We start from the raw sequence: 12,889 nt of genomic DNA, 5'->3' as shown, positions 1-12,889 counted from the left end.
AAAAAAGCCTTGCCTGTACCGGAAGTAGCGTGACGTCACAGGAGCTAGTATTCCTCACAATTCCCCGTTGTTTACAATGGAGCGAGAGATTCGGAGCGACAAAGCGACAATTACCCCATTAATTTGAGCGAGGATGAAAGATTCGTAGATGAGGAACGTTACAGTGAAGGACTGGAGAGGCAGTGATGGACGTATCTTTTTTCGCTCTGACCGTAACTTAGGTACAAGCTGGCTCATTGGATTCCACACTCTCTCCTTTTTCTATTGTGGATCACGGATTTGTATTTTAAACCACCTCGGATACTATATCCTCTTGAAAATGAGAGTCGAGAACGCGAAATGGACATTTAAAGTGACTTTTATCTCCACGACAATACATCGGTGACACACTTAGCTACTGAGCTAGCGTGATAGCATAGTTCTCAAATGAAGATAGAAACAAAATAAACAAACCCCTGACTGGAAGGATAGACAGAAAATCAACAATACTATTAAACCATGTACATGTAACTACACGGTTAAAAATTCTCAGCCTGGTAAGGCTTAACAATGCTGTTGCTAACGACGCTAAGGCTAATTTAGCAACTTAGCAACCGGACCTCACAGAACTATGATAAAAACATTAGTGCTCCACCTACGCCAGCCAGCCCTCATCTTCCCATCAACAGCCGTGCTCACCTGCGTTCCAGCGATCGACGGCGCGACGAAGGACTTCACCCGTGGGTTTGGCGGCAAGCATCGGCTAGGCGTTGTAAGTAGTCCTTGTTGTGTTGCTGTAAGTATTGTACTTAGCCGCTAATACACCGATCGATCCCACCTACAACGTTCTTCTTTGCAGCCTCCATTGTTCATTAAACACATTGCAAAAGATTCACCAACACAAATGTCCAGAATACTGTGGAATTTTGTCGAAGAAAACAACAGGTTTCTGTACCGGGTTCGATGGGGTCCAACCACTTCCGTGGATTTTGTGACGTCACGCCCATAAATCATATCCAAAGGAGTTTTTCAACCGGAAGTGTGGCAGGAATTTTAAAATTGCACTTTATAAGTTAACCCGGCATGAGTTGTAATGTTAAGATTTCATCATTGATATATAAACTATCAGACTGCGTGGTCGCTAGTAGTGGCTTTCAGTAGGCCTTTAAACCCATTTACGAAGGAGTACTAAAAACTGCCTTTAAGCGACGACCTCAGCTGCTTACTACTCTGATTGTGTTGGACAAATGTAAAAAAAAGGAAGCAGTACACAAGTGGAATGAAGCTTAATAACATCAAATATTAACTATTTACTTTATTACATGTTGTAAAAGTAGTCAGCGACACTCCCTTTGTGTAGTTTTTACCCTCAACCCCACTGAACAGAATGCTGATGCTAACAAGCTAACGTTACAGCCAATGTTGTGTTTGTGTTGTCTGCGTGAGATAAACCCTGACATTTATTATTGAAATATTGTTATTCACAGCTAAAAAGGACGTTCATGAATTCATCATTTACAGAGAGAACGACTTTCTGACAGTTGGACACCGCGGACAAAAGCCTGACTTTTTATGAAGTATTTGGTACCCTTTATTTTTTAAATCATATCTTTTTTATATGATTGCTCTGTATTTCAATTATTTACTTTTTTGTAAAATAACTGTGATCTAATATTGTCTGCTTATTTACATGGTATGAGTATAGAAATATAGTAAACCACACCTCCATACATCATCAGCCTGATTCGTATGAACCACCCTGAACTGTGAAATGCGGTGGAAACACAAACCACACACCTCTACAGGAACCTATAGATGCAGGAACAGGGCCTTATGTTTTCAACTCTTAAATGTGTGACAATCATGTGACTAAAGAAAACCATGAAACATGATTACTAGCACAGGATTACCTGTCAGTACCGTTGAAGTCTCCATTCAAATGCTAGAAACACTACATAGAAAGTTCTGAAGAAGACTAAAATACACAACCTGATAAACCATATGAAGCTGACATACAAAAAAAAATTACTTGAAAGATATTTATTGACCATGACAGCCTTCTATTTTCTACAGCTTGTCTTTTTTGGGGTAGCAGGGGGGTGCTGGAGCCGATCCCAGCTGCACTCGGGTGGAAGGCGGGGTACACCCTGGACAAGAAACCACCTCATCACAGGGCCAACACAGATAGATTCACACTCTAGGGACCATTTAGTGTTGTCAATCAACCTATCCCCAGGTCTTTGGAGGCGGGAGGAAGCCGGAGTACCCGGAGGGAACCCACGCAGTCACGGGGAGAACATGCAAACTCCACACAGAAAGAGCCTGAGCCCGGGATTGAACGCAGGACCTTTGTATTGTGAGGCACACGCAGAAACCCCTGTACCACCGTGCTACCCTGACAATGACATGTGGCAGAAAAATGACTAATTACATATTTTTTGACCATATGATCATGCTGCTTTTGTGTTAGCCCAAATAAATGTGTTTTCAAGAAAACCATAAAAATTAGGGATGTCCGATAATATCGGCCAGCCGATATTATCGGCCGATAAATGCGTTAAAATGTAATATCGGAAATTATCGGCATCGTTTTTTTTATTATCTGTATCGTTTTGTTTTTTTGGTTTTTTTTGTTAAATCAACATAAAAAACACAAGATACACTTACAATTAGTGCACCAACCCAAAAAACCTCCCTCCCCCCATTTCTTTCTGTTATCAATATTCTGCTTCCTACATTATATATCAATATATATCAATACAGTCTGCAAGGGATACAGTCCGTAAGCACACATGATTGTGCGTGCTGCTGCTCCACTAATAGTACTAACCTTTAACAGTTAATTTTACTCATTTTCATTAATTACTAGTTTCTATGTAACTGTTTTTATATTGTTTTACTTTCTTTTTTATTCAAGAAAATGTTTTAATTTAGTTATCTTATTTTATTATTATTTTTAAAAAGTACCTTATCTTCACCATACATGGTTGTCCAAATTAGGGATAATAATGTGTTAATTCCACGACTGCATATATCGGTTGATATCGGTATCGGTTGATATCGGTATCGGTAATTAAAGAGTTGGACAATATCGTAATATCGGATATCGGCAAAAAGCCATTATCGGACATCCCTAATAAAAATGCCTTATATTTTATACTTTATATTTTAGTCTACTAAATTTACTTTAAATTAAATGTTGGGGAATTCAGTCGACTAAAAATAAATCCATTTAGATGAATAGAGTTTGACTAAAACTTTTGTCAAAAAACTATAACGAAAATTAAATGGGGACGTAACGATAAACCGTATCATTGATAACCGCGGTAAAACTTCCGATGGTTAGTCTTACCTTTTTAAGTTAAACTTATCGAAAAACCGTGATGATACCTGCACTTCGCTAAACTTAAGGACTGACTACCTAGCTTGGATGCGAACATAAAAATAAGAGGCATTAATGTATTTCCCTATGAAGCAACGACCTACCCCAATCTAAATTCATAAAAAAACATAGTGCCTGAGAAACTAATCTACTCAATTGTGCAGAATGAACCTACAAGCTGTGCTCTCTATGATCAGAGGATTGCGAGACTGAGGTGTTTTTACGGAGCGTTCAAGGACCGCCGAACATAGTAACACATCACAACGCCCGGCAGAAATAATAATAAATAATAATAATAATAATAGATTTTGTTTGTTACGCACTTTTCATTTAAATAAATCTTAGTGCTACAGTACAAACTAATATCTAAAACAATAAAAGCTTAGCCGTCAAAGCAAACATAATACTATGACTAAAACATGATCAAAACATGCAAAATAGTGGGTTTTATAACACGTGTCTATTTATTTGTTGTTAAAAAAAATAACTTAGTCAAAAGATTTCAGTGTTTGTATTAGTACTTTTTGAGCACATTCAACAATATTGCGATAATGATAAACTATAATAATTTGTCACGATAACTTCCTATCGTTACATGCCTACTAAATAATTACCGGTTATATGGTAGGGGTGTAACGGTACACAAAAAGTTTGGTTCGGTACATACCTCGGTTTAGAGATCACAGTTCGGTTAATTTTCGGTACAGTAAGAAAACAACAAAATATAAATTTTTGGGTTATTTATTTACCAAATTTGCAAAATCTTCCACCAAAAATATTTTTCTTAGTAGAATAATTGATGTGAAGTAATGGGAACCTTGGATAGGTCAATAATTCATAATAACATTGATTTTGATTCAATATTATGTTTTGAGCAATGACAGTTTGAAAGAAAAAAAAACAGCTTTGTTTTATTAGTCAACATTGCAACTTTTTCTAAATTACATTTAACCTTTAAGCTTTTTTATTTCACTTTTTTTATGTTTTTGTTTATTTTAATAGCATTTTTAGAATGTGCCGTGGGCCTTTAAAACATTAGCTGTGGGCCGCAAATGGCCTCCGGGGCACACTTTTGACACCCCTGCTATAGATAATAAAAAATTAAATGTGATAAATCTATGGATAAAAAGCAAAACCTGGCGACGCATGCGCGTTTATCATAACTCTCTCTCTCTCTCTGTCTCTGCCCCTCCCTCACCAATGCTGCTGCGCACACAATTTGTTTTGTTTTTAACCCCTTCTTAACCCTGAACGTATATTGAAAATACACGCAACCCGAACTCAAAATGCCGGACATTTGAGGCATTTAAGAAACTCCGCCCGGACAGCTCCGCAAAAGAGGACGCATGGTCAGTCTACCCTAGCCCGTTAGCTGCTAGCATGCCGTGTGTTGTGCCTCGGTGTGCATTGTTTACACAACGTGTAGTACGCTACTTAATATGTTTGTGTGGAAACTCGTTCGGTACACCTCCGAACCGAACCGGAACCCCCGTACGAAACGGTTCAATACAAATACACGTACCGTTACATCCCTATTATATGGTCATCCTAACACTTTTTCTCTTTCCCATCATTGTAGGGAAAACAAAAACAAAGCGAAAGTCTTACCAGACTTGTAAAGATTTGGCATGCTATCAGGCCTGATGATGCTTTGAAATTCTGTATTGGACTACTTTAGGGGTGTTTGATTTGAAGGAGTTTTGCTCAGAGTGCCTTCACTACATGAAACAACTCCGCCTCTATTGTGCCAGCATGAAAGGAGAAAGGGGAAGAGGGATTTATTTCTTGCTGTGGGGACATAGAGATGGAGCCAAAGAGCTTCACCACAGAGGAGAAAACACAGATGGGTCTACGCTTAGTGACAGTGACAACCCAATGACTTGCCACACGGTTGTGAGTAACAGACAAGTGAAACCAACACAATGAGCAGCCTGGACTTTCATGTCAACAATGAGTCACGGTGACGGTAGCACACCCAGTATTATGGCGTTGTGGGGCTCCTCCCACTACCATTACTTCCATGTTTGACTTCTCCTGTTGCACTACTTGACCGTGATGGTATTACCTGCGCTGCAGCATTACTGGGCGCAGTGAGAATGTAAAGAACTTAGGTTGCATTTGCATATTGTTGATCACACCTGGGGAAGTAACATCTGACATGTCAAGTCTCTCATAATAAAGTATGCAGCAGTCTAGGCTTTATTCTCCACAAGCAAGTTACGACAGGCTCTCGTAGAGAAGAGCGTCTGTAAGCTGACGCGTGTCTAGCGCCACTTTACCGGCCAATGCGCTTCCTCCTTTTTGCACGATGGCTCAATCCCTGAGCAGGTTGCACACTAGCACTTCTGTTTGTGTGAAAACCTGTCGAACAAGCTGTCTGAGAGCGGGCCTGTTTAGGTTCTTGTTATCCGCAGGGTGATCTTATTGGCTGTTGATATGGGAGAAAACAACAGGAGGAGATAGGCATCCGGGCCTGTACCCTTCAATGTCGTACCTAAAAAGTAGCAAAAGAGGAAGATGCAGAAGGAAGTTCAAATGACTGTCTACACTTTTTGACCCAAAATATGTTGCAAAAGAGCCATTGCAAAAGGGAATTGGTATCATTCTTGCTGGTATAATCCACATTCTAAAAGAAAAGGGGCGTCAAAATTAACTATCCTAGCACACATTTCAACTAAGACAAAACAAGCTATGCTGCTTCTACTCAGTGGAAAAAACAATGACAAGTCATTGGTGTGACATTTAACTATAAGATGTATATATTAGGGGTGTAACGGTACGTGTATTTGTATTGAACCGATCCGGCACGGGGGTTTCGGTTCGGTTCGGAGGTGTACCGAACGAGTTTCCACAAGGACATATTAAGTAGCGTACCGCACGTTGTGTAAACAATGCACACCGAGGCACAACACACGGCATGCTAGCAGCGACCGGGCTACTCTGACTTGCCACACGGGGAGAAGTGGGGGCGCTCAAGCTAGCAGACACATGTCTCTCCAACGGAAGCCAGCCTTTTTTTTCCTCTTAAAACTGTATTTATAACAAACATGGCATTTTTAATAGAGTAAGCCAACGTGTGTGGGTGTTTTTTGTCAGATGCAAAAATATTGTTTTATTGCTTGGAATTAAATTGAATTAAATTAATGTGTTCACGCCTGGAAAAGGGTGGAGTGACATCTCCGGGTTAGGGAGGAGATCTTGCCCCAAGTGGAGGAGTTCAAGTACCTAGGAGTCTTGTTCACGAGTGAGGGAAGAGTGGATGGTGAGATCGACAGGCGGATCAATGCGGCGTCTTCAGTAATGCGGACGCTGTATCGATCTGTTGTGGTGAAGAAGGAGCTGAGCCGGAAGGCAAAGCTCTCAATTTACTGGTCAAAATACGTTCCCATCCTCACCTATGGTCATGAGCTCTGGGTTATGACCGAAAGGACAAGATCAAGGGTACAAGCAGCCCGAATGAGTTTCCTCCGCCGGGTGGCGGGTCTCTCCCTTAGAGATAGGGTGAGAAGCTCTGTCATCCGGGAGGAGCTCAAAGTAAAGCCGCTGATCAGGCAAATCATATAGTTGATGTAGATGCCCATATCACCTGTTCAGATTTACTTTACAAAAGAGAAGTGTAGGATACTTCTCTTATTGCCTTATTTGTATTTGACCACTACTGTTTTCTGTTTATTTGTTACTGACTGTGGCAGGACACCTCTGCCTCTGTTTCACTTTATGTTGCTGGTAAATAATATGGTTGTAGTAGTAGGCTAAAGTTAAATTATTTACTATGCACTAATTAAAGGGGCAGAGCTTTAAGAGACATTTTAGCTTTTATATTTTATAAAGATATATTTTTGTAAGAACCACAATTAATAAATATATTTCAGTGAATAACTTATCGTTCAAATCTATATATAAATATGTACATAAAGTGTTGTAATTATATTGTAAAATGGATGGATGGACGTTTAAAACAAAACTGTTATTATTAATTAGTAAGTATACATTTTTTTGAGCCTTTTTAGAGAAAATCATATCAATTGGCTTTATAAATACAGTTGGTATGGTATGGTATGGTATTGTAGTAAATTATGCAAATTACTCGATGATGGCATGGTGACCACGCCCATAGCCACGCCCCCACCACCACAGGTATCTTGGCAGTTTATGGGAAACACTGTCTGCCAATATGGAGGATTATATACTGTATCCAAGATTAAATACTTCTCTAAACTGGACTTTAAGACAAAATAAATGTGATCATACAAAGTACGTTTTCATGGAGGATAGCTATTGCTGCTTCAGATACAAATACAGAGAGGTAAGATACACTCACAATACTTGATTTATTTTGTTAAAAGCAAATGGGACCAGAAAGTATTAAATAACTTTGTCAAATACTTTTTGGACCCATTTATCATATCATAATATCATTATGATCATTCCTTAAAATGTTCCAGCTCCATTCACACATTTGTTTGGATATAGTACATAATTGGTACAAAGGTTTAACTAACACGTGTACAAGGATATTTCACATGTCTTTACTGTGTATATAATTGAACAGTGTTTATGTTGTGTACAATGTGTATTTATAATATGGTGTGCAAAGGAAATTTCATATTTATAGGAAGCTCATCTTGTATTTGACATTGTTTATAGGGTTAGGCGCAATAAGTGTTCAACTTCAGCCTAAACCCTTTCGGTCTGCAACATTTTCAATTTATGAATGTACAACTGTTTGTTTATGTAAAACGGTTTCTTTATTTTGTTGACCACTGACCGAAGAAATAATAATCTAAAACTAATAATAATAACGTTTTTATGAACGCGAATAACTCCCTTCTTTTTCCTGTTACTCTAATGTGCAACCTAAATCAACAATGATTAGAGCTGCACATTTGAATTTTCAGCCAACTTCTGAATCTCACCCAACATATTGCGGATGGGTTTCAGAATGGACTGGTAACAGGTGCCGTCTTCGTCGATCTGTCTGCCGCATACAACACTGTGAACCACCGCCTCCTCCTAAAAAAGATCCTGGAGATGACAAAAGATCTGGCGCTCACAGGCCTCATTGGAGCCCTCTTGAAAGACAGGCGCTTCTATGTTACTTTAAAGGCCTACTGAAAGCCACTACTAGCGACCACGCAGTCTGATAGTTTATATATCAATGATGAAATCTTAACATTGCAACACATGCCAATACGGCCGGGTTAACTTATAAAGTGACATTTAAAACTTCCCGGGAAATATCCGGCTGAAACATCGCGGTATGATGACGTATGCGCGTGACGAAGTCCGAGTAACGGAAGTTATGGTACCCCGTAGAATCCTATACAAAAAGCTCTGTTTTCATTTCATAATTCCACAGTATTCTGGACATCTTTTGCAATTTTTTTAATGAACAATGAAGGCTGCAAAGAAGACAGTTGTAGGTGGGATCAGTGTATTAGCAGCGGACTACAGCAACACAACCAGGAGGACTTTGTTGGAGCGCTAGCCGCGCTAGCCGTCGACCTCACCTTGACTTCCTACGTCTCCGGGCCGCCAAACGCATCGGGTGAAGTCCTTCGTCTTTCTGCCGATCGCTGGAACGCAGGTGAGCACGGGTGTTGATGAGCAAATGAGGGCTGGCTGACGTAGGTGGAGAGCTAATGTTTTTAGCATAGCTCTGTGCAGTCCGGTTGCTAAGTTAGCTTCAATGGCGTCGTTAGCACAGCATTGTTAACCTTCGCCAGCCTGTAAAGCATTAACCGTGTATTTACATGTCCACGGTTTAATAGTATTGTTGATTTTCTATCTATCCTTCCAGTCAGGGGTTTATTTCTTTTGTTTCTATATGCAGTTAAAGCAAGATGCTATCACATTAGCTCGTAGCTAAAGCATTTCGCAGATGTATTGTCGTGGAGATAAAAGGCACTGAATGTCCATTTCGCGTTCTCGACTCTCATTTTCAAGAGGATATAGTATCCGAGGTGGTTTAAAATACAAATCTGTGATCTACAATAGAAAAAGGAGAGTGCGGAATCCAATGAGCCAGCTTGTACCTAAGTTACGGTCAGAGCGAAAAAAGATACGTCCATCACTGCCTCTCAAGTCCTTCACTGTAACGTTCCTCATCTACGAATCTTTCATCCTCGCTCAAATTAATGGGGTAATCGTCACTTTCTCGGTCCGAATCTCTCTCGCTCCATTGTAAACAACAGGGAATCGTGAGGAATACTAGCTCCTGTGACGTCACGCTACTTCCGCTACAGGCAAGGCTTTTTTTATCAGCGAGGAAAAGTTGCGAACTTTATCGTCGATTTTTAATCAATCAATCAATCAATGTTTATTTATATAGCCCTAAATCACAAGTGTCTCAAAGGGCTGTTCTCTACTAAATCCTTTCAGCAAAAATATGGCAATATCGCGAAATGATCAAGTATGACACATAGAATGGATCTGCTATTCCCGTTTAAATAAAAAAAAATCATTTCAGTAGGCCTTTAAACAACAAGCAAAGTCTCTGGCGACGACAGAAGAACGGCCTACCTCAAGGTAGTGTGCTGGCTCCACTACTGTATAGCATCGATACCGACGACCAGCCAATGGACCAGAACACTGAACGATTCATCTACGCTGACGACCTCGGTGTAACATCTCAAGAGAGTACGTTTGAAGCGGTAGAAGCAAACCTCACCTCAGCCCTAGATGAGCTACTCCTCCACTACGAGCGAAAACATTTACATTCAAACCCAAGTCTGTTCGTTCCATCTCAGGAACCGGGATGCGAACCGACCTCTTAGCATCACATGGTCTGGAACGCCACTTGAGAACTGTACCAACCCTGTCTACCTTGGCGTAACCCAGGACCGCACCCTCTCCTTCAAGGAACACATCAAAGACACCAAACTGAAAGTCAGCTCCCGAAACAACGTCTTGCGGAAACTGAAAATTTCCAAATGGGGAGCCACAGCACAGCTGAACAACACCTGCCGCTTGATCACTGGTTGCTTGAAGCCTACCAACCTGAACAACCAACATCTCCTCGCTGGCATTGCCCCTGCAGACGTGAGACGGGAAATTGCCAGCCGAGTAGAGTTCACAAAAGCTACCGTGGACGTGAACCCTCAGCCCAACGTCTGAAGTCAAGGAGAAGCTTCCTCAGCAATGTCCAGCCCCTAACAACATCTCGGGAAGAAACCAGACTCCAGCTATGGACACAAAGACTAGAGAAAGACCCCCACCCCTCCTCCTATTGACATGGGAATCCCCCCGGGTCGGAAACACCATGGGTCCGGTGGAAGACACTAAACCGCCTGAGAACAGGAACAGGGCGATCAAAAGCTGCTATGGCCAGATGGGGCTACAAAACCGGCCCAACCACCTGCGAATCCAACCAGTGCAGCTTAGAAGATCTCGCAGAGTTCAACGAGGGACGGCGTGGCGCGGTTGGGAGAGTGGCCGTGCCAGCAACCTCAGGGTTCCTGGTTCAATCCCCACCTTCTACCAACCTCAACACCATCCGTGTGTCCTCGAGCAAGACACTTCACCCTTGCTCCATGATGGGTCGTAGTTAGGGCCTTGCATGGCAGCTACCGCCATCAGTGTGTGAATGGGTGAATGTAGAAATAGTGTCAAAGGGCTTTGAGTACCTTGAAGGTAGAAAAGCGCTATACAAGTATGACCCGTTTACCATTTACCATAAACGACAGTGCAAAAGAAATGGGAAGCTGTCATATACCTGCACAGTGGCGTAGTGGTTAGAGTGTCCGCACTGAGGTCGGTAGGTTGTGAGTTCATACCAAACACTATAAAAATGGGACCCATTACCTCCCTGCTTGGCACTCAGCATCAAGGGTTGGAATTGGGGGTTAAATCGCCATAATGATTCCCGCTGCTGCTCACTGCTCACCCTCACCTCCCAGCGGGTGAGGGTAATGGGTCAAATGCAGAGGATAAAATCATTGGAACTTTAACTTATAACCACATGTTTGCAGAGTTCAACGACAATGCAAAAAAAAATGGGAAGCTGTCATATACCTGCTCAGTGGCCTAGTGGTTAGAGTGTCCGCCCTGAGGTCGGTTGGTCGTGAGTCCGAACCCCGGCCGAGTCATACCAAAGACTATAAAAATGGGACCTGTTGCCTCCCTGCTTGGCACTCAGCATCAAGGGTTAGAATTGGGGGTTAAATCGCCAAAATGATACCCGAGGGCGGCCACCGCTGCTGCTCACTGCTCACCCTCACCTCCCAGGGGGTGAACAAGGGTGATGGGACAAATGCAGAGGACAAAATCATTGGAACTTTAACTTATAACCACATGCTCGCAGAGTTCAACGACAATGCAAAAAAATGGGAATCTGCCGAGTGGTTAGAGTGTCCGCCCTGAGGTCGGTTAGTCGTGAGTTTGAACCCCGGCCGAGTCATACCAAAGACTATAAAAACGGGACCCATTGCATCCCTGTTTGGCACTCAGCATCAAGGGTTGGAATTGGGGGTTAAATCGCCAAAATGATTCCCGAGCGTGGCCACCGCTGCTGCTCACTGCTCCCCTCACCTCCCAGGGGGTGAACAAGTGTGATGGGACAAATGCAGAGGATAAAATCATTGGAACTTTAACTTATAACCACATGCTCGCAGAGTTCAACGACAATGCAAAAAAAATGGGAAGCTATCATATACCTGCTCAGTGGCCTAGTGGTTAGAGTGTCCGCCCTGAGGTCGGTTGGTCGTGAGTTCGAACCCCGGCCGAGTCATACCAAAGACTATAAAAATGGGACCTGTTGCCTCCTTGCTTGGCACTCAGCATCAAGGGTTGGAATTGGGGGTTAAATCGCCAAAATGATTCCTGAGCGTGGCCACTGCTGCTGCTCACTGCTCCCCTCACCTCCCAGGGGGTGAACAAGTGTGATGGGACAAATGCAGAGGATAAAATCATTGGAACTTTAACTTATAACCACACGCTTCAAAGACACGAAAAGAAGAAGATATGAATTTAAGAAAAAAACAACTGGTGTTTAGTTGTAGATATTTACAGTCAAATGTGTAACATTGTTAGCTTACCTGCCCACGAAATTCTCCAGAACGGAGCTCTTCCCGGCACTCTGCCCGCCGACCACGGCGATCTGAGGAAGGTCCAAGTTGCAGCTCTGCCCGATGGAGCTGAAGGCGTCCTGGAGCTTGTTGATGAGGGGAATCAGGTCTTCCATGCCCCGGTTCCCCATGGCTTCTCCGGCCCGGCTGAGCTCCACACAAGCGGCTAGAAAAGAGTCGAGCGGAGGCTAACGTTAGCTAGCCCGCGTAGATTAGCTCGACGGGAGTGGTGACGCGACAATCAAAGGGCGGAGAGTTACGGTAAACACCGACGCGGTGTTAATTCACACCGAAAACATGTCGCGTAATTGGGAGAAGTGGAGCCGAGGCGGACGGGGGGGGAAAAGTCGCAAACAAAACTTCTTCTCCACAAACACTATCCGGTCAGCGGGGACGCGACATCCGATAGAAACCGGTAAGTCAGGCTCCGCCTCTGAGCTGTAAAACTCGGGCATCTATTGGC

General features: G+C 42.5%; 1 protein-coding gene across 4 annotated transcripts in view; it reads right to left on the bottom strand.

Annotated features, from left to right (window-relative positions):
• The window catches only part of dnm2a (dynamin 2a), an 88,176-nt gene extending 75,287 nt beyond the window's left edge, over positions 1-12,889 (bottom strand). For 2 of the 4 annotated variants that reach the window (XM_062049867.1, XM_062049870.1), the window contains exon 1: positions 12,397-12,889. In XM_062049867.1, the coding sequence (XP_061905851.1) occupies positions 12,397-12,557 (161 nt within the window). In that variant the 5' untranslated portion in view covers positions 12,558-12,889. The remainder of the gene's footprint in view (positions 1-12,396) is intronic. The other 2 variants (XM_062049866.1, XM_062049869.1) reach the window with 1 other exon arrangement.

This window comes from Entelurus aequoreus, linkage group LG06 (genome assembly GCF_033978785.1).
Source record: "Entelurus aequoreus isolate RoL-2023_Sb linkage group LG06, RoL_Eaeq_v1.1, whole genome shotgun sequence".
NCBI classification, from domain to species: domain Eukaryota; kingdom Metazoa; phylum Chordata; class Actinopteri; order Syngnathiformes; family Syngnathidae; genus Entelurus; species Entelurus aequoreus.
The sequence above is the reverse complement of the archived record's forward strand: the minus strand, read 5'-3'. Positions and strand labels throughout refer to the sequence as shown.